The sequence below is a fragment of the Lactuca serriola genome, chromosome 9 (genome assembly GCF_051521515.1).
Source record: "Lactuca serriola cultivar US96UC23 chromosome 9, Lser_US96UC23_V15, whole genome shotgun sequence".
Lineage (NCBI taxonomy): Eukaryota > Viridiplantae > Streptophyta > Magnoliopsida > Asterales > Asteraceae > Lactuca > Lactuca serriola.
The window spans coordinates 144,864,331-144,887,088 of NC_136416.1; the positions used below are offsets into that span (position 1 = coordinate 144,864,331).

At 34.8% G+C, this 22,758-nt stretch overlaps 1 protein-coding gene across 1 annotated transcript; it reads left to right on the top strand.

The window, feature by feature from the left end:
• Positions 1 to 367: 367 nt before the first annotated feature.
• LOC145073178 (long chain acyl-CoA synthetase 1-like) lies at positions 368 to 11,483 on the top strand. The gene is made up of 19 exons (XM_079019742.1): positions 368 to 697; positions 7,363 to 7,426; positions 7,537 to 7,626; positions 7,833 to 7,889; positions 7,974 to 8,022; positions 8,144 to 8,220; positions 8,314 to 8,353; positions 8,440 to 8,534; positions 8,635 to 8,802; positions 8,914 to 9,024; positions 9,098 to 9,185; positions 9,285 to 9,351; positions 9,435 to 9,510; positions 9,625 to 9,742; positions 9,945 to 10,190; positions 10,589 to 10,728; positions 10,819 to 11,001; positions 11,077 to 11,196; positions 11,282 to 11,483. The coding sequence occupies exons 1-19, from the start codon at positions 540 to 542 to the stop codon at positions 11,315 to 11,317; spliced, it is 1,983 nt and encodes a 660-aa protein (XP_078875868.1). The 5' UTR covers positions 368 to 539; the 3' UTR covers positions 11,318 to 11,483.
• Positions 11,484 to 22,758: the final 11,275 nt, after the last annotated feature.

Consider the following 22,758-nt stretch of genomic DNA (forward strand, 5'->3'; position numbering starts at 1 on the left):
ATATGGATATTCATTTGAATCGAGCAATAAGTTGATTTATTCTTAGTTGTTGGTGACATGCATGATGGGGTTATCTTTTTGATGTTGTAACTATTTATTCTTGTGGTTGTTTCGTTGTGGAATGAATGGCGTCTTCAGAGACCAGAAAAAACATGTTGCATACATGTGTTTATCACACTATACTCCATATATAACTGCATTATAATTATCCCCGTTGGAAATGTACAAGTAGTCAAGTATATATATGTATGTATGCATATATAGCGTTACTGTATATACATAGGATGGGACCATTGTAGGTAGGCCACAGGAGGTTAAATGCATTAATTTGCTTTACTTAAATTCGTCATACGAACCAACACCACATGCATCTCTTTTTCATTTCAGTCATAGTACGTACTCGCCTTCTTTAATTTAATTGGTTTGTTGGTATCGAATCCCAACTATCTACAGTATTTCTTTGTGTTTTAGCGGATCCCGAAGCTGGATACTGATCATAAGCAACTAAGTGAGTAGCTAGCTAGCTAGCTAGACGAGAGATGGATAAACAGTTTTCTGTGAAGGTGGAGGAATCTGGAAGAAAAGGTGCCGGTGGTCATGATCCATCTGTTGGTCCTGTCTACCGTAATCTTCTTGCCAAACATTGTTTCCCACCACTTGATGATTCTCATTTGAATACTACTTGGGATGTTTTCAGGTATTATTTTATTTCTTCTTCCAAGTTCCAAACATTGTTGCCAAACATTGTCTCCTCAATAACTACTTTGTAGAGGTTTTTGTAAAACTAGGGTCGTAGAAATAGGTTTGTTTGAAAAGTATCTGTAGAAATAGGTTGGTTTTTAGTATGACCCACCGTTTTTAACAATTCTAACCTTGATAACACGTGTTTGGGGTATCTTTTCAAAGGGCAAAAGAACTTTTGGGAAAAGTTCCAAAAAATCAGGTTTCCCTGACTTTCCCTCTTTAAAAAATCCAAAAGGAGCTTTCAAGAAGTTTTTCCCAAACATTTTTTGTATGTTATCTTTTCTCAAACATCTTTTGTATGTTATCTTTTCCCAAAAGTTCTTTTCCCTTTCAAAAAGATATCCCAAACACCCCCTTATTTCTAACATTTCTAACTAACAAATTATATATATTACATTTGTAACCTTCCTGTGTTATAATTTTATTCCTTGAAGTTTTTTTTTTTTTTTGTTTACCTACTTTATTATTTTGAAAACATCAAATTTTACTCTTGTTATTAGTTACATATAATTAATTTACTTAAAATATATAGTTACAATTTATGTATTATTTTTAACAAATTCAATAATCAAATATATCTCATTACTAACTAGAAATACACAACACTATTAATACAAGATCAATGAAATGTCTAAACCTATGAAATGTTTTTAATTTATAATCCAAAATATCCAAAATATATTCCTAATGATATAACTTGTTAGAAATATAACAACAACAAAAAAAAAAAAAAAAAAAAAAAAAAAAAAAAAAAAAAAAAACTATGTTATAATTAGAAAAGTAATTTTACAAATTAAATAACTTTAAAAAATGTATTTTCCTTTGAAAAAAAATTGAAAATGCATTGTTTTTTAACACTGACCATCGTTTTTCCATCTATGTCCAATGGTGACCTTTTCATTTTTGTTCAACGGCACAAAAGACATAACATTTTTGTATTTTTCGACTATGACACCATATGTTCCAATTTTTGTTTAAAATACATGTTTTTAATTATTTTTAAAGTTTTGATATCGAATTTTGCACATCAACATCAGGGGTCCTAGTGAATGTGAGAATATATTTATTCCGAAATGTTCGATACATATAGTTTGAAATATCCGAAATACATTTTTATAGTCCAAAATGCCTGAAATATTGAAAATTTATAATCGGAAACGTCCATAATATACATTCATAAAGAATATATATATATATATATATATATATATATATATATATATATATATATATATATATATATATATATATATATATATGGAGTGGTTCAAATGAGAACTATAAAAGATTAAGAATCCTAAGAACCTCAATTAATTAGTAATATGTACACGATACTCTTATTAAACATATTAAAATCCTAATTTTTTTTTGTCTTTTGGTATGAAAAGAGCACACTTATAATTTTTACACTCTAATATTTTCATCCATATATGCTCTCATATTTTAACACAAAACTTATATAAAATACAGATTTACACAGTCATTTTACAGTTTAATGCAAAAAAATTTATAACTTAATAAAAATTGTTTTACAACAATTCACTAATTCAAATAAATCAAAAAATCAAACTCTACCACCACATGCCGTCACCAACCACCTTTATCAATATAGTAGTCGTCATTTTTTCCAAATCAGATCTGTAAATAAAGTCAAGAATTAACAATTTAAATATTACATTCACAGTCTAATAAAGCCTATTAATTAAATCGTTTTGAATTTAATGCAAAACAATTATAAAAACTAATGGATTTTTACAAATTTATACAGTAAAAAAATAATATTCATAAGAAAATTAAAAAAAATTATAGATAAATCATTCATATTCTAACAAATATAACAAAAAATTCACTGCAAAATGCAGAAATTCACAGTTTAAACAGAAATTCATAGTTTAATGCAGTCAATTCATACTTTTAAACACAAAAATCACAGTTTAATATAAAAAAACTCACAGTTTAATATAGTGAAATTCACAATTTAGATAAATATTCACAACTTAATGCTATTAATTCAAAGTTTAAAATACAAAAAACATAGTTTAAACGTAAAATTTATAGTTTATTACAATAAATTTACAGTTTAATACAAAAAATATAAATTCACAAAAATTATATCGATTTAAGACTCTTAATACAGACAATTCACAGTTTAATATACAAAATTCACAGCTTAATATAATAAATTCACAATTTAAGACAAAAAAAATTATATTTATAGTCATATTTTCAAATTAAAACTTATATTTAAGAGTTAATATATGAAGACATTTATATGTATTAAATAGTGAATTTAATATATTAAGCCGTGAATAAAATTTACAACGTAATACACAATTCATAGTTTAGTATACAAAATTAATCAGATACATGTGTGCACCATATAAATTCACAGTTTAATAAAGTTTTGCAGAACTCTCATTCACAATTTTATAATCAGTTTAGGACTCTCGTTCATTGTATTTATAACATAAAAACATATTAATTCACACATTCACAGTAACTAACTTAAATAGAACTAAACAATAGTTAAAACATGAAAACATTACAGTTCAAAGCTTAAAAAAATTAAAATTCATATTATTTAAGAAAACACTAACATAATAACACACATTTTAAATTCAATTCACAACTTAACAACAATAAAACATAAAGTGAATAAAAACTTGATGCAAACATTATAAAAACAACATAATAAACATGGATTAACAACTTAATAGTAGAAAAAACTATGTTTAACAAAAGTAAACAATAAATGAGAAATTAGAACATTAAATTACAACTTAACAGAAAGAATAAAAAAAAACTATGTTTAACATACCTGATGCAAATATGGTTTTGTTTTACTAAAGATCAGAGAGAAAAAAATGGAGTTGAGTTGGCGGTGCTACACCAGAGCGGAAAGACAGTAGTTATGGTGGCCGTTGACATCAATCTCAAATCTAGTCCGTCAATCTCGTCAGAAATCGTAGATCTGAAGGCATAAATCATAGATCCATAAGCTAAAATCATAGATCTACTGTCGGAAATCATAGATCTAACGTCGGAGATCATAGATCTAACGTCGAAGATCATAGATCTGGATGGAACCACTTCAGATCTGTTGAAAACAAAGGATTTTGGAGGTTGAAGACATACATCTAAGGTTGGTAGAGGTGGTGGTGGACCAGGTGGTCTTTCATGGAGATCGAGAGAAAAAAAGATAGAGGACACCAGATCTGATGTAGATCTGGTGGTGTTTCACCAAAAAAAATGAGGAGAAAAAGATGATGCTGGTATATGATGTAGATGATGGCTGGAACTGACGTCGGTAGGTGGTGGCGATGGTAGGTGGCGACGCCGGTAGGTGGTGGCGACGGTAGGTGGCAGCAATGGTGGTAGTTGATGATGATAGATAGAGTGTTTGTGTTTGAGCTGAGTGGGAGTGTTTGGATGCAAAAAAATAATTACACCAATCGTCCCTCGTGCAGGTGCCAGAAAGCATGTTTAGTCCCTATTTTCAAAAATTAACTCTGAACATCCCTCGTTTGGTTAAAAGTTGCACACTTCGTCCCTCTTGGCATAAAAAGACCATTTTTCCCTTATTTATTTATTTATTTATTTTTATCTATTTTCTATTTTTTTGTAATTATTAATTATTTATTTATTAAAAAAACTTTTAAAAAGAAATCGGGGCCCTAAGCAGACATTCATAACTCGTCTCCCAAACCCCTTTCTTCTTCGAAACACCTCGTATCCACGATCACCACCCACAGTCGCAACTCCGACGACACCTTTTTCCGACTTCATTACTCTGGCGACTTCTCCGGGCGACTCCACCAAGCCACCCCTTCTCTTTCCCCAATTTCCTTTCTTCATCTTCTTCTTTGAATTTGATCGTTCATCTCCGCCACACACACGTTCTCTCTCTTCACTATCCTCTTTCTAATCTCCGACACCTCCATCTATCACCGCTATCACCTCCTGTAACCAGCACTAGTCATCATTCAAATCTCAAAATATGAACCCTAAACTTGTAAATCGAAGAAGAGGGAGATTCAGATCGGAGAAGCAAGCTCATATCGAACCTAAATCTTCTCAATTGACGACGAAGACGGAGAGGGGATCACATTCCATGCGGTGTTTGATATGGTTTTCAGGCCCTGATTTCGTGGCAGTTCTAGGCGGTTTTGGTGAAGGTGAGATTCAGAAATGGTTGTCGGTATTCAACAGCAAGTTTGATTGTTAAGAGGTGGCATTTGAAGGCGACAATTTTCGAGGGTGGTTGCAACAACGGTTGCTATTTTCGGTGATGTGGAGGTTAGAAACAGGTGGTGTAGAGGTTGGGTTCCCTGATGGGCAACCGGTGTTACCGGTGAAGTGGTTCCTGTTAAAGGCGGTGTTCAGAAAAAAAATGGTTGATGGTTCTATGAATACGGGAGGCTACAAAAAAAGTGACCAAATTTTGACTTTAAGGGGTGTGCTCCGGTGGTGGTTGGTCGGAACTGGTGGATCTGTGGTTTTGCAAGAATTAACAGAAAATGGAGGAAGAGAGATGAGCAAAAGGAAGGTGGGGGGGGGGTAGGGGTAGGGTGGTAGGGATGTTTGGGTTTTTTCTTTTATTTTTAATTAGTAATATTTATTATAACATTTAATTAATTGGAAAATAAATACAAAAGGGCATAATAGTCATTTTATAACTCGTAAGGGATGAAGCTTGCAAATTTAAACTTATGAGGGATGAAGCGTGCAACTATTAATCAAACGAGGGATGATCCGAGTTAATTTTTGAAAATAGGGACTAAACGTGCTTCCTAGCACCTACACGAGGGACGATTGGTGTAATTTACCCAAAAAATAACTCAGATCTTATTTTGTAGTTTAAGTTAGGGGTTCTTAGGGTTCTTAACATTTAGGGGTTTTCATTTGAACATATATATATATATATATATATATATATATATATATATATATATATATATATATATATATATATATATATATATATATACACGAATTTTTTAAAATTTTAGACTATACATTTCATACTAAATTTTTTTTCAATTTACGAACTAAACCATAATGAAAGAAAAATCACCCTTTCAAATTTTATAAGTTAGTATTTAATTAATATTATAATTTAACGTTTACTTGGTATAATAATATGGTTTTAATATATCTTTTATTTATGAGTTTTATGTATTTAAAGGTATTGATAAGATATATTTTAAGATTTATTTTGTTAAAAATAATACATAAATTATATATTTTAAATAAAGTAAATTATCTATAATATATAATAAAGTTAAAATTTGGAGTTTTGTATAATAAAAGAGGTAAACAAAAAATAAGATAAAACTACTGAAGTTGTAACATATTAGGGTTAAAAATGAAAATATATATAATTTGTTAGTTAAAACATATATATCATAGATGTAAACAAATATTAATCTAAAAGAGGTAAAATTTGGAGTTTTCGATCATAAAAGAGGAAAACAAAAAATAAAAATAAAATTTAAAATGTTGGAATGGTAACGTGTTAGTGTTGAAATATATATATATATATATATATATATATATATATATATATATATATATATATATATATATATATATATATATACCCTTAAGGGTATATAAGCTTAGCTACACAAACTCATCATAATTAGTTGTTTTGTTAGATGCACTTATTATAAACTTCAATCCCTAACTTGATTTACTTTGAAGACTTTCGAAATTTAACTATTATCTTCCTCTTATAGCACATTTTTTTGCCGAACAATTACTAGGCTATATATATTATAATTGGAAATGAAAATCATGTAAGAAGAAGATAAATGTGAAATTTATAAAAATCTTGGAAGTAAATCAAGTTAGAAGTTGAATTCTAAGAACATTTAACAATTAGCATGTATATATATGACACAAAACAATGTAGTATGATGAATTTGGGTATTTAGGCTTATATATCTTTAAGGGTATATTCACTTTTCCCATATATATACACACACACACACGAAGAGAGAGAGAGAGAGAGAGAGAGAGAGAAAAAAAATAGTTCAAATAAAAATAGTAAAGAACGTGAGAACGTAAAAACTCTATTTTTATGTTATTATGCTGCAGTGATTTTTGTATCCACATTTTTATGTCATTGTTCAACAAGAAATAAATGAATATTCATAGGTTAAAACGATAATTAAAATTTACTTCAAAAATGCACATACATAAATTTATAATAGAATAATAGCATTTTAATGAATATATGAATAGTAAAACATTAATATTTATATTAGAATTACTTCAACAATAAATATATACAACATTCATTACAGAATAATAACATAAATATATTATTTTTATGTTCTCACATTATTTACTGTTTTTATTTTAACTTACCTCTCTCTCTCTCTCTACATATATATATATATATATATATATATATATATATATATATATACTTTGTTAGATCAATAGAAATGTTAGAAATGTGGGCCAGTCTAAAAACTAGCCTACTTTTACAAAGGTTTTTCAAACAAACATACTTGTTCAAACTAATTTAAAAAGCAATCTATTTTTGCAAAAAACTCCTACTTTGTATCTTTATCATGAATCTTTTATAATTAACCTCCAATATGCATGCAGGTCTTCTGTTGACAAGTATCCTGACAATAGGATGCTTGGATGGCGTGAAGTCGTTGATGGCAAGGTACAACCCAAACTACGCCTGTTTCTTCTTCTTTTAATTAATTATGTTATTTGCTTTGATTTTTTCATGTTGTGTTATTCGTATCATTAACATGTATTTTAATCTTTCAGTGGGGTCCATACATTTGGAAAACTTACAAGACTGTATATGAGGAAGTTCTGCATGTTTCCTATGCCATTAGGGCTTCTGGAGTCCAATCTGTAAGCATATATATGTTACAACTATACATATGTAATTTGCATTATATATATATATATATATATATATATATATATATATAATTTTCTAAATTGACTTGCTATGCTTGGTCTAAAGAATTCTCACAACTTTTTTTTTAATATTTAAGAAACTTAACCTTGTTTGTACAATTGTTGATTTGTAACAACAAGCTGTATGTGAATAACAGGGTTGTAAAGTTGGAATTTATGGATCAAATTGCCCTCAGTGGATTATAGCAATGGAGGTCAGTTTTCAACTCGATTCATAATTTTACCATGATATGTTTATGCATTAATTATATGTTACATGACTACGTGAATGAATATAGGCTTGCAATGCCCAGAGCATCATTTGTGTACCTCTATATGATACCCTTGGTAAAATTTGCTTCATTAAAACCGGACTTTTCTTTCTTCCCTTTTCACTTAATTATAAATTAACCTAAAACCCTCCCTTCCTTTGATCTTGATTGGATTTCTGTAAATATATATCCAACAGGGGCAGGGGCAGTAAACTATATTTTAGAGCATGCTGAAGTTGATATTGTTTTTGTCCAAGATAAAAAGGTTAAACAGGTGAGAACTTAGGCAAAGCTTAGTTTTTCCTTAAAATATATTAGTGCGTCAGCTTATGTGCTAAATAACTAAGCGCTCTGCTTAATTTGGCAGCTACTGGATCCTGAATGTACACATACTCGACGTCTCAAGGGTGAGAAAACCTTGTAAATATATGGAATTGCATGCATGCATGCAGTGACAACCGAATCAATTTCTTTGAACCCTGTTTAAATGCAGTGATTGTTTGCTTCACTTCCATGGAAGATGAGGAAAAGGAAAAGGCAGATTCCATTGGAATAAAATCTTTCTCATGGAATGACTTCCTTCATATGGTTCGCCAACTCTCATAACATCATGTTTCTCCATCAAGATATATATGCTTATGATTTGAGTAATTAAATTCAACTTTTTTCTATGATGTTGATCGAGTAGGGTAGCCAACATCCATCGGAGCTACAAACACCTCAGCCATCTAACATATGTACAATTATGTACACAAGTGGCACCAATGGAGATCCAAAAGGTGTTATATTAACACATGAAAATGCTACAACAACTATATTTGGGGTCGATCTTTTTATGAAACAATTTGAGGAAAAGGTATGAAGACATCTTCATGATGACTTACTTGATCATTTATCCTTTGGCTTGCTGCTTTCATATATATTCATGCTTTTTTCTGGCTCATGACTACGGAACCTTATATGATAGATGACTGTAGATGATGTTTATTTATCCTTTCTACCTCTCGCACATATCCTTGACCGTATGATTGAAGAATACTTTTTTCGTATGGGTGCTTCTGTTGGCTTCTATCATGGGGTAAAATCTGATATATGTGTGTATGTGTGTGTTTGTGTGTGTTACTTGATAATCTGAATGTTATCTTTTGAAGGATATAAATGCTATACAAGATGATATGATTGAACTGAAACCAACATTTTTAGCTGGGGTACCTCGTGTTTTGGAAAGAATTTATGAAGGTGTAGAAATTTGGGTCTAAACGAAACCTTTTTGCGGTTTTCCTAATCATGTTTTTTTACTCCATAGTTTCTTACTGATCACTTATAGTCGTCTTTTAGGTGTGTTGAAAGGACTAGAAGAACTTAATCCAAGGCGGAGGAAAATATTTGACATTCTATATAATCAGTAATCTATCAATAAATGATTTTGTCCACACAATTGGTTTTTGTGAATTTACTGTAGGTTTTGATATTCCTGTTGATTTGCAGCAAGCTTGGATGGTTAAAATCAGGTTATAAGCAAAATTATGCATCACCATTTGCAGATATGTTGGCGTTCAGAAAGGTTTCATTTATTTTCTACTCCAACTTTTGAACGTTTATCTGAATCCTTCAGTTATGTAAATGTATTTTCCTGGCTCAATGAAAAATGAATTTAAAGATGATTGTTTTCTTTCAGATTAGGAATAGACTGGGTGGTAGGATACGTCTTATTGTATCTGGAGGAGCCCCTTTAAGCCCCGAGGTGGAAGAGTTCTTGAGGGTCACATCATGTGCTTTTGTACTACAGGGATATGGTATGTGTAGTTTGATGATGAGATGTAATATTATTTACATGCATATTATTAATAATAGGCTAATTCTATATGTACCTTCCAGTTATTTCGTGTACCCCTGTATAAGTGGGTGAACGTGTGTACCCCTATAATTTGGCAATTTATGTGAGTGACAGGGTACGTATAGTAGCAGCCTAATAATAATAAGTGTTTGTTGTGACAGGGTTGACAGAGACTTGTGGTTTAGCTGCAGTTGCATATCCATACGAAATGTCAATGGTGGGGAGTGTTGGTCCTCCTTTTGTATACACCGAGTTACGTCTTGAAGAAGTTGCAGATATGGGTTACGATCCTTTGGCATATCCTCCACGAGGTGAAATATGTGTCAGGGGGAAATCTTGTTTTGCCGGATACTACAAGAATCCAGAGTTGACAAATGAGGTGATGGTAGATGGGTGGTTTCATACAGGTTTAACTTCTTACTAGGCTTGTAAATTTGATTATCTATATGTGTATGTTGCAAGGATTGATATTATATATATATATATATATATATATATATATATATATATATATAGAGAGAGAGAGAGAGAGAGAGCATGACATCAGCAATATGTTGAATTCTATAGAGTTAAATGGATTGCTACACCATAAACACATCATCCATTAAATACTTATACAACTTTACTTTTAACAACCAAAATCGATTAAACAACTATTCAATCCTAATCACCATTTTATTACTTCTATTAAACCATTTGATGATCATTAAAATTTCATTACTCATACTCCATTCAACTTCTATTCAATCATAGTCATCACCATATTCAACTCTTATATTACTTACATTGTGGATGTTCTTATCAGGTGACATAGGGGAGATATTACCTAATGGAGCAGTGAAAATTATTGATAGGAAGAAACATTTGATAAAGTTATCACAGGGAGAGTATGTTGCACTTGAGCATCTAGAGAAAGTTTATGGCATCACTCCCATCGTTGAAGATGTAATCATTATCATCATTCATCTTCATTTGTTTTAGTACTTACAGTGTTAGTATTTGGAAAGTATATATGTGACCGTGTGGTGGTTTTAGATATGGGTGTACGGGGATAGTTTCAAGTCATCATTGGTGGCGGTAGTGGTACCTAACAAAGAACATGTCGAGAGATGGGGACATAAAAATGGCCACAAGAATTGCTTCTCCAGCCTCTGCACCCTCACTCAGCTACAAGATTACATCCTATGTGAACTAAAATCTACGGCACAAAGAAACAAGGTACTGCTCTACCTTGTAATTTTTTCCATCTCAACATATATATTTTCTAACTAAATGTAGTTTGGTTTTGTGTAGCTAAGAGGTTTTGAACATATTAAGGGCGTTATTGTGGAAGAAAAAACCTTTGAAGGGGAAAAAGATTTGCTGACACCAACATTGAAGAAAAAAAGAGACAAATTTCTTAGCTGTTACAAGGTACTAGTTAGCTACACTTGTATATATGATTTCCTCTGTTACATACTAGTTGGTTGAATTTGTTTCTTATGGTTTTGTGATACAGGTTCAAATTGATCACCTCTACAAAAACAAATCCTAAACCAAGATCACCTTATGTGTATGAATTCCAAAAGAGCATGATCAATTTCATTATCTTATTTATGTGTATTCTAATGCTCCTTTTCTATAAACAAGAAAAGGAAATTCAAATTATGACACCTACCAAAAAGACATGCCTATTAAAATAAGAACTATATATTTATCAACTCAATACCAACACTTTGAAGCATTAATTTTCTTTTACTATTTGGTCGATGGCTTTCAAAATTCATATCTTCGTACAAACAAAGAATTATTATGAATTCCTTAACATCAAGTGTGTTCAGTTATTATGATTTTTGAGCACATATCAACGAAAGAAATAACAAACAAAATTTTAATCATCATAATCCACCATGGATCTTGTTCTAGTGAACTTTTAGCAACAAAAATTAAAAGTAGAAGTATTAATTGTTTATAAAACTTTATTTCAGATGAAGTAGAAACCAAATTGGTCTTTTGTCTTAGATTATCTGAAGGTCTAAACAAATACCTCTCTAATGAAGTCACACCCCAAAAGTTTGATCCAAGCAATGAGACCAAGTCTTTTCTTCCTTTTCTCTTTGTCAAAAGTCGAACAACTTAAGAGGAGGGATTGTTGAGAGTTTGCACAAACCGAAAGGAAGACGACATTCAAGTAAGATAGATATCGAGATAAGGGTTAATTCGATATAAGAGGGGGCGGTTCCTTATAGGATTGACTTTCCCTTTTTTATGGCTTATCCATTTAAATATGATAATTATCCTTTCTTAATTGGTAAGTTAACATTATCCCTAAAAGAGATAATTACTAGAAATGGATATTACTGTTGGATTAGCGTCTAAGGCTGTAACTATATTTGGTAAGTACTTGACCCGGTTGTGCATGGTCCTTTTGGGTTGCCTTCACCTTAGCAACTTGACATGATTATTTGTAAAGAGAGAAGAGATATTATTGTTATTATATTATGAGAATAATATATTAAAGGAATAATAATATTATTTGATAGATATAAGTCATATATTAATTGAGAATTAATTTGGTGACTTAAAAAGGTTAATTGAATAAAGGGGCATAAACTGTCAAATGTGTGATAGTTGTGTTTTGGTCTATGTATCCTTATGGATATAAGGGTGGACGTATTTTAGGGTTGGGAGACCTTAAAATCGTCCAATCCTAATATCTAGGAGGATCTTTGGATTGTTTAGGGCCTAAGTTATTCAATTAGGGTTAAGGGTGAAACCATAGTAGCTCATAATATAAATAGATCCCTTGGGTGAGGGAAATCGGCATTCATGAAAGTCAAGAAACCCTAGAGCCGCTTTCTCACCCTCCTCTCTCTCTCTCTCTCTCTCTCAAGATCATCCTCTTGCTACTTGGTGTTTGTAAGCTATTAGAGGAGTGACAATTGTGACTCTAAGCTCCAAGAACAATAAGTTTCAAGCAAGCAACCTAAGGTATTATTCTAGATCTGTTTTATATATGATATGATTCAATTGTTTACACTAGATCTAGAATTGTAAGCCTTGGATACAATGCATGTTCAGTTAGAGAAACCTAGATCCAAGCATTAGGGTTTGCATGTGCACATAAGATAGTTCTTATGGCTCAAACCCATCAGTGGTATCAGAGCTTTGATTGATTTCTATTGAATTGATGCATTGTTTGATTTCTTGTTACTTGAAAATTCGATTTTTGTGATTATGTCTGATGAACTCGGCGAGTTCCACTGTGGACTCGGTGAGTCCATAGTGGAACTCAGCGAGTTCAAGCGTTAGATGGAGGTAGTTTCGGGATTTTTGCTGTTTTACTTGTGCCTTATGTGACATCCCCAATTTCACGGCCAGAAAAGACCGATTTGTTTATGCTTTGTTTTATAAATCAGAGTGATCGTTTAAAGAAAACGGTTGCGGAATTTGTTCCCAAAATAAAATATGATAACCATTTATCAAAACATTTCTCGAAAAGAATGTATTTTCATTAAATAATAAAACCTCGGGATGTCATGTTCGTTACAGACCAAAAGCATAAACAATATAAAATAGACCTTACAATAGTTATTCAACTACTGATCTATAATCCAAAATCTCTCGTCAAGTCCGCCGACTTATACTCTTGTGTCATTACCTGTAATGAAAAGAAAACTGAGTGGGTCAGGCTTGGGAGCCTGGTGAGCATATAGGGTTTTCAACCCACAATAATACATTTATTATATTCAATTATCAAACAATCAACCCAAATACCCATCCCCATTATCTTCTTAAGGTTTTACCCTAAGAATCCACTATCCTTCATTCATTCATTCCTAAGGATTTACCTAAGGAATTGGCACGAAGTCCATTGCTGCCAAATTTTATAGATCAAGTACTAAATCCATAGTTATCAGACGCTAACTCCATAGTCGTCGGGGTTTACTCAAGCGACGCTAACTCCATAGTCACCAAGGTTCACTTAACAGGCACGAAGTCACATCGTCACCAAGGTTTACTCAATAGGTGCTAACTCCATAGTCACCAAGGTTCACTTAACAAGCGCTAACTCCATAGTCGCCAAGGTTTACTCAACAATAGGCGCTAACTCCATAGTCACCAAGGTTTACTCTACAATAGGCGCTAACTCCATAGTCACCAAGGTTTACTCTACAATAGGCGCTAACTCCATAGTCACCAAGGTTTACTCTACAATAGGCGCTAACTCCATAGTCACCAAGGTTTACTCTACAATAGGCGCTAACTCCATAGTCACTAAGGCCTACTCTACAATAGGCGCTAACTCCATAGTCACCAAGGTTTACTCTACAATAGGCGCTAACTCCATAGTCACCAAGGTTTACTCTACAAGCGCTAACTCCATAGTCGCCAAGGTTCATCAAATAGGCACGAAGTCACATCGTTGCCAAGGTTTATACAATAGGCGCTAACTCCATAGTCACCAAGGTTTATCTAATAATAGGCGCTAACTCCATAGTCACCAAGGTTTATCTAACAGCAGGCGCTAACTCCATAGTCACCAACTATCCCATCTACCCATGTTCTACCCAACAATTTTTCTGGATATAAACAGTTACACAGTTTAAATCATTTAACACCTGTATAAAACTCCAAATTCCATGCCCATCTCAAATAGACAAATAACATATAAACACATAGCACGTATTTCATAGCAAATACTTCATATTTATGTGTTAGAAGAAAGTAACTACACACTCGCGCATATAAACAACAATATACTTAATACACTCAAACCATACTTGTATTATTATCGTGTTTATGAAAGGTAGTATACACTCACTTGATCAGAAGATGATCGGACAGCACTACGACTTGCAGAAGTAGTAATCCACAGCAGATCTGGAAGATCTCCACAAAAATCGAACTTCTCGTGGGCAGAGCTTCGGCTCGGGAACCGCACTTCTCGGGATCTTCGGGATCTCGGGACTTGCCTCGGGGCTCGAGAATAATACCGAGGCTTCGGGGTATTTCTGGCACGCAAAACGATGCAAAACGGGAGAGAGAAGAGAGAAAATAGCAACCCTAAACGGCTGGCCCTTCAAATCTATTTATAGGGCAAATTTGGCCCTTGCCACGTCGTGGCAACCTTGTTCCACGTCGTGGGCTTGGTCGTCACTGCATGCGTCATCCCAAGTTGCATCTGGGGGCCTTCCGGAGGTGTCAGGACACTTGCCACGTCGTGGCAACCTTGTTCCACGTCGTGGGCTCTGACAGTTTTGGGGTTTCGCGCCCCGAACTTCAGAAATTCATAACTTTCGCATACGAACTCCGTTTTCGACGTTCTTTATATTGCCGCGAAGGTGAGATTATGCTCTACAACTCTCGTTTAGACTCCATTGGCTAATTTTGAATTGATTTTTAATATATTATAAGTATATTACTTATATAGTATTTTTAGTAGGCCGGGACAGGAAAACTCCGTTATAAACTCATAACTCCTTCATCTGAACTCCGATTCCGTCCGTCTTTCCTTCGTTGCACTACTATCGATGAGATCTTAAATTCTCATTTATATCACTAAGGATAGATATCTATCTACCTTAAATTCACTATCTACGTCGCGCTGGGTCGTGTCGGTTCTGTTGTGAAACTTCGACAGGTCATAACTTCTTCGTTATAACTCGGATTTTGGCGTTCTTTATATGCACGGAAACCTTGTGACATACACTACAACTTGGTTAAGATTAATCCTTCTAGATAATCTTCCATCAAAAAGTCATTTTTGATGCTTAACGTCTCTAAATTGACTAGCCCTGATCTACGGGAGTTACACCTTAACTGTTTTGGGTCATTCAAAATCTAATTTTAATAATATATATGAGTATATTCTTGACCAAACAAAAGATAATTACCAATTAGTTGAATAATAATTTCCTTATATGATAATAATTGATTATTTGAATTGAATTGGTGAATTGTCTTGCAAGTACTATTGAATAAGATCAAATTGAGATAATCTAATTAGTTGATTTATATTATTTGCTATTTGATCCTTATGTTTTGAAAAGTTTAAAAGTTGTCCTCAAGTTTTTGAAATTTAAGTTCTGTGATTAAAAGTTTAATTTGAATAATTTAAATTTCAAACCCTAGAATTTTACAAGTTTAAAATTCAACACTATACTAATATATTATTACAAGCTTAATATATATATATATATATATATATATATATATATATATATATATATATGATTTAAAAATGCTAGTCTTACCGTTAGTAAGCCTCATTCATGAAGCCAGTGTATAAGGTGGGTATAAGGTTGCTGCCTATAAAATGACGCTTAATGGGTGTACACTCACACCCACCGCTTAATTGACTGGTGAAGGGTCGTTAGTCGAACGGTAGGATAGGGCAAACCTCTACTCATTAATAAGTATAATGAATCTATATAAAGTAACTAAACATGTTTCATAAAATTCCCAATCTTAGTTACTTTAGGAAAAGTGAATTGATGCAATCCCATGAAATTACACTTTGCACCCTTGCTAAGAAGTTAGTGGAGCGTGTGTGGTTAACCTGCACACTAATTGGTTCTAAGAAAAGGTGGCAAAGGGTGATTCATTGTTTGTCATAGTTCGGTGGAGCATGGGTGGCTTACCGGCACATCGAATAGGTGATTGTAACAATGAAGGCACCATGTAGATTTGCATGGTTATTCACACCCACTTTGTGATCCTCGGTTTCCCAGTCACAAACTAGAAGGGCATATCGAGATTTAAACATGCCATTGAAAAGTTCAATGAATCTCAAAGAAATCTAGGAATTCTCAATACATTTAAAACTTAAAGCTTGTGTTTTTTTCTTGGTGAAGAATTAGTGAATCGTCATTCACTTACCTCCAAATTATTTGCATGTTGGATTACGACATCCCTTTTCTAATGTGTAAATAATGTTGTTGGGTCGTAGCCTTAATTTTTCATTTTGGGTGTTAATTAGGGACTTAATTCTAATCAACTTTGTTCCTTTCTATTTGTGGATGTCTAACGCAAACAACGCTGCTGCTAGCTCATTCACGCTAATGAGCCTTTGTCAAAAAGTAACTTTTGATGGATTGAACTTTAGCGAATGGATAAGATACATTCACACGACCGCACGTTACGAGGACAAAGAGTATGTCCTCGATGAGAAGCTCGAGAAGATCAATCCAGAAATTGCTACTCCCGAAGAAATGGCTATCTTTGAGACCCATGAGCGTGATGCAACCAAAGTCCATTGCATCATGCTAGCCACAATGAACTCCGAATTCCAAAAGTCATATGAGGACATGTACCCTAATGAGATGCATCTAGACTTGATGGAGAGATATCACCAAAGCACGACGCAAGAGCGCTATGAGATCATAACGAATATGATCACTGCTAAAATAGGAAGTGGAGAGTGTCTAACCGTGCACTTGCAAAAGATGCAAAGGTATGTTGATCGTTTTCGCAAGTTGAATGTCAATTTTGGGGGGATTTGGCTATCGACATTGTTCTTCACTCCTTGCCCTCATGCTACAACCAATTTAGGATGACCTACCACATGAACAAGGAAGAGGTCACCCTAAGAAAACTCCAAGGGCTCCTAAGGACTGCTGAGAGCAACCTTAAGGACAAGTCTGTTTCACTAACTCCCAATCCACCCGCTGCTTCTGTTTTGGCAATTGGGCAGGGAAGGGGCAAGAAGAGGAAGGCTTCTTCGAAGAACCACCGCAAGGAAAAGTCCCAAGATGGTTCCTCTTCTAGTGGGACCAAGGTTGACCCTACTAAGCACAACCCAAACCCAAAGGAGGCAGAGTGCCACCATTGCCATAAAATAGGGCATTGGAAGAGAAGCTGCCTGGAATATCTGCAAGCCATCATGGATAGGAATGGAAACGGGGAGGGTTCGGGGCGGGGCATGGTTTCCCAAACCCGCCCCGATATCTTTCGGGTTTCTTATCGGGGCGCCCCAATGGGTTCGGGTTTTCCAGTCGGGTTTCGGGTTTCTTATCGGGTTTACAACAATTCATAACGAAATCTTTATTCCGTTTTAGGGTACCCCGATGTCTTATAAAAAATATGTGTTATAGTCTCCCTTTTAAATTAAAAATATGATGAATCACTTTAATAAAATTAAATCGACGTTATATTAAAAATTATTTTATTTAATTTTAGTGTAATACGTCAAAACATAAAAAATGATCGTTCACACCGGATTGTTAATAACTAAAAAGATTTTCCACAGTAAGTATTTTATCTTTGATGTGTGCCATTAACATATATATATATATATATATATATATAATCGGGGCGGGTCGGGTCGGGGTGAGGATAACCCACTCCCTGCACCGAACCCGATAAAAAACCCGATAATGACCCGTTACCTGACCCGAAATAATCGGGTTTCGGGTTTCCCCATCGGGTTCGGGTTTTTTTTCCATCCTTAATCAAGGATGGAAAGATCAAGCCATCTTTCGCATGTATTTACTCAATTAAATCTAATGATTCATCTCATGCTATTTCTTGGGTTCTTGATACAGGGTGTGGTTACCACATTTGTTCTGATTCGCAGGGACTAGGAAGAAATAGGGATGTGGAGCTTGGAAGAATAAATCTAACCATGGGGAACAGAAGATCGTTGCCTGTTACCAAGATTGGAGTGTATTCTTTAGTGCTTAGTAATGGATTGAATTTAGATTTAAATAATTGTTGCTACTCGCCATATATGGCAAGAAACCTCATTTTTTTCGTGGTTTATTTAGACAAGGATTTAGATATTCGTTTAATAATGAGAATGGTTTGATTTATGCTTATCTAAATGGTGTTTTATATTTTGAAGTAATGCCTTGTAATGGAATTTATGAAACTGTTATGGTTGTAGATAACCTAGGAAATAATGTGTTGTGTATGGATTCTTCCAATAGTATGGATAAAGCATCCTTGTGGCATTGTCGTCTTGGACATGTCAACAAGAAGCGCATAGCCCAACTCCAAAAGGATGGAGTGTTGGAGTCATTCGACTTAGGGAAGATGACACGTGCAAATCTTGTTTACTTGGAAAAATGACCAAGTCACCCTTCACTGGCACTTGTGAGAGGGGTGAGGGTTTATTGGATCTCATACACACCGACGTGTGTGGGCCCTTTAGATCCACCACAAAGGATGGGAACCGCTTCTACGTGACTTTCACCGATGATTATAGTAGATATGGGTATATTTACTTAATCAAGCACAAGTCAGAAACGTTTGAAAAGTTCAAAGAGTTCAAACATAAAGTGGAGAATCAATTAGGCAGGAAAATCAAGATGCTTCGATCTGATCGAGGAGGAGAGTACCTAAGTCTTGAATTCCACGACTATCTCAAGGAATGCGGAATAGTTTCGCGATTGACGCCACCTAGGACACCGCAGTTGAATGGTGTGGCAGAAAGGTGTAATCGAACTCTGTTAGACATGGTTCGTTCTATGATGAGTCGTGCTTTACTACCTATCTCATTCTGGGGGTATGCCTTAGAGACTGCCGCCCATATCCTTAACCGAGTCCCTACAATGAAGGTTGCCAAAACACCTCACGAGATGTGGACAGGGAAAGCTCCCTCGTTGGCACATATCAAGGTTTGGGGTTGTGAAGTTTTCGTAAGACAAGAAACTCACGACAAGCTCAAACCTCGGTGTATTTTCATCAGCTACCCGCAGAAATCCTTTGGATATCTCTTCTATAGACCGAGTGACAATGTTGTCTTCGTTGCGAGGATAGGGGTTTTCCGAGAGCAAGAACTCATAAGCCAAGGAGACAATGGGAGGCAAATCGATCTTGAAGAGATTCAAGAGTCGAGCGATGAAGGAACCTCTTACGCTGGCACTCAACCCGAGGAGGAAACTCCGGTTGAAACAATTGACGAGTCCTTACCTCTTAGACGTTCCGAAAGAGTTAGAGTCAACCCCAGTTTTATGGCTTTCATATTACTACCGAAGGGTACACGCATATTAGTGATGGTACACTAATAAATCTAGATGAACCTAATAGCTATAAGGAAGCCATGGCAGGCCTAGAGTCTGTAAAATGGAAAGAAGCGATGGACAACGAGATTCAGTCCATGTATGACAACCAAGTTTGGAATTTGGTTGACAATGTGCCCGGACGTAAGACAGTTGGGTGGAAATGGATCTTCAAGAAGAAGACCGACGTGGATGGGAATGTACACACATATAAGGCACGAGTGGTTGCGAAGGGCTTTACTCAAACTCCCGGAGTTGACTATGATGAGACCTTCTCACCGGTTGCTAAGATAAAGTCTATTAGGGTGATGCTAGCCATTGTTGTATTTCATGATGATGAGATATGGCAGATGGATGTCAAGACCACTTTCCTTAATGGGAAGTTGGCTGAGGATGTTTACATGGCTCAACCATAAGGTTTTATCGATCCGAAGCATCCCAATAGAGTGTGAAAGCTTGAGAAGTCCATTTATGGACTTAAGAAAGCATCTCGCAGGTGGAATCTTTGCTTCGATGAGAAAGTCAAAGAGTTTGGATTTGTATGAAGTGAAGATGAATCATGTGTATATGTCAAGGCCAGTGGGAGTATAGTTAGCTTCCTCGTTTTATATGTCGATGACATACTGCTCATAAGAAACGACGTCCCGACTCTACAGGAGGTTAAGTCCTGGCTCGGAAAGTGTTTCGCTATGAAGGACCTCGGAGAGGCTTCCTATATTTTGGGAATAAGGATAGTGAGAGAACGAAGTAAGAGACTAATAGGACTTAGTCAGAATACTTACTTGGATAAGGTACTAAAACGTTTTAGTATGGAAAACTCGAAGAAGGGAGAACTACCGATACAGAGTAATGCCAAATTGAGTAAGACTCAAAGTCCGAGTACAGAAGCCAAGATAGCTGAGATGAGCCGAGTACCTTACGCTTCCGAAATTGGCTCAATCATGTATGCTATGACTTGTACTCGCCCTGATGTGGCCTTTGATTTGAGCATGGTCATTAGATATCAAGGGAATCCTGGCAGAGCTCATTGGATTGAGGTCAAGAATATACTTAAGTACATTCGGAGGACCAAGGAATGGTTCTTAGCCCTCGAAGGGAGTGATGACTTAAAGGTGCGAGGGTATAGTCACGCAAGCTTCCAGAATGACAGGGACAACTACCGTTCGCAGTCAGGCTGGGTCTTTACCCTTAATGGAGGAGCAGTGACTTGGAAAAGTTCCAAGCAAGAGACCGTAGCTGATTTAACGTGCGAATCAGAGTACATTGCAGCGAGCGAAGCGTCAAAGGAGGCGATGTGGTTGAAGAAATTCATTGGTGACCTTGGAGTTGTGCCTGCCATAAAGGTGTTGGGTTTTGAGCATTCTAACACTCCTAAGTGTACATGCAACCCTAAATACCTTGGATCTATGTTTTCTCTATCATACATGCAAATAAGAACATCCAAGGTATTATCCTAATCTAGCATACAAAACAATGACTATAGCAAGATAGAATACATACCTCTTTGGTGTAGAAAGTCTTCATGAAGCTTGAGTGCCAAGTGCCCCAAGTGTGACACCTCAAATGGTTCACACAACACCAAATACACATGGAATGACTTGAGAGAAAACTACACTCATGAAAATCGGCTAGCCCTTTTACTTCACACTAGTGGCCGATTTTGGTCAAGAATAAGATGCTTATATAGTTAGGGTTACACCATGTACACCCTAATTGACATGGCCTTTCATTTCCATGATCCATGGGTACAAATACACCATGGAGCATCCATGGACCATCCTATGGGTTTTAGCCCAACTTGATTATCCATGGAGCATTAGCCCACTATACAAGTATGGATGATTTACACAATCAACCCATATATTTAATTAGTCTTCTTTTGATCACTTAAATAATCCTAGATTAATTCTTGATCAATACTAATTAAATAATATTATTATTCTTATTATTAATATACTAGAACTTATAATATATTAATAACCATAAGTGTCTTATTCCTCTCATTTAGTCTATCCAAGTGCATGATGCCATGCAACCCAAATGGACCATGCCGGGTCGGGTCAAGTCTTACCAATTATAGTTATGGACTTAGACATTAATCCAACAAAAGGAGCCTATGGAAAATTTATGTGATAATGAAGGAGCGGTTGCCTTGACTAAGGAACCGAGGGATCATGGTAGATCTCGGCATATCGACAGAAAATATCACTTTATTAGACATCGAGTAGAAGAAGGACACCTCGTAGTACAGAGGGTATCGTCAGAGGATAACTCAGCAGATCCGCTTACGAAGGGACTGAGTAGTGTTAAGCATTTGCAGCACGCTAGGAGCATTGGGTTGAGAGACGATATTAGTTTAGATTAGATAGTTTTGGAAACATGTAATAGATAAATGTAATTGACATATGATGATTAAATAAAGGAGTATTATTTATGAGTAAAGCTACTGTCTTATGTTAATTTTTTAACTATTGTTTCACTTTACATGTTTTGACTTCCTGAATAATTGAGTTATTAAGAATAATCGAATTATTCAAATGGTTCGCAATCATTCATATGTTGGAAGTAGGTATGAATGAAGATTGTCATGAATTGGTGTGTAGATTGTCTAAAAGGTATTAGACATAGCAAAGGTTTGCTGCAACGTTCATGAGTGCTTATGAACAAGTTTTGAGCATTGGAATAAACCCGCACTTGCTGGAATCACTTTATGGAATGTGACGTAAGTGATCGCAAGACGATAATATCATATGGTCTTAAAACCAAGATATATGGTTTATTGTTTATTAATTGGTTATGCATTGACAATGCGAAACCGCATCAGTAAATTGATGTCATAAAACGTATTGTTGTGTATAGTTGATTAATCAGTAGTAAATGCATATATGTCGAAGTTTATCAGTTACTTTTATCCTAAGAGGGTAAAAGCGATATCATGGCCCCTCGATGATTTGATTTGACTTATGTGTCGGGCCCGGTCAGGACTGAATTG

Coding starts and splice junctions, on each gene's coding strand:
- LOC145073178 (XM_079019742.1), top strand. CDS start 540: ATGGATAAACAGTTTTCTGTGAAGGTGGAGGAATCTGGAAGAAAAGGT. Junction 8,023..8,143: donor ACCTCTATATGATACCCTTG/GTAAAATTTGCT, acceptor TATATCCAACAG/GGGCAGGGGCAGTAAACTAT. Junction 10,729..10,818: donor TCACTCCCATCGTTGAAGAT/GTAATCATTATC, acceptor TGGTGGTTTTAG/ATATGGGTGTACGGGGATAG.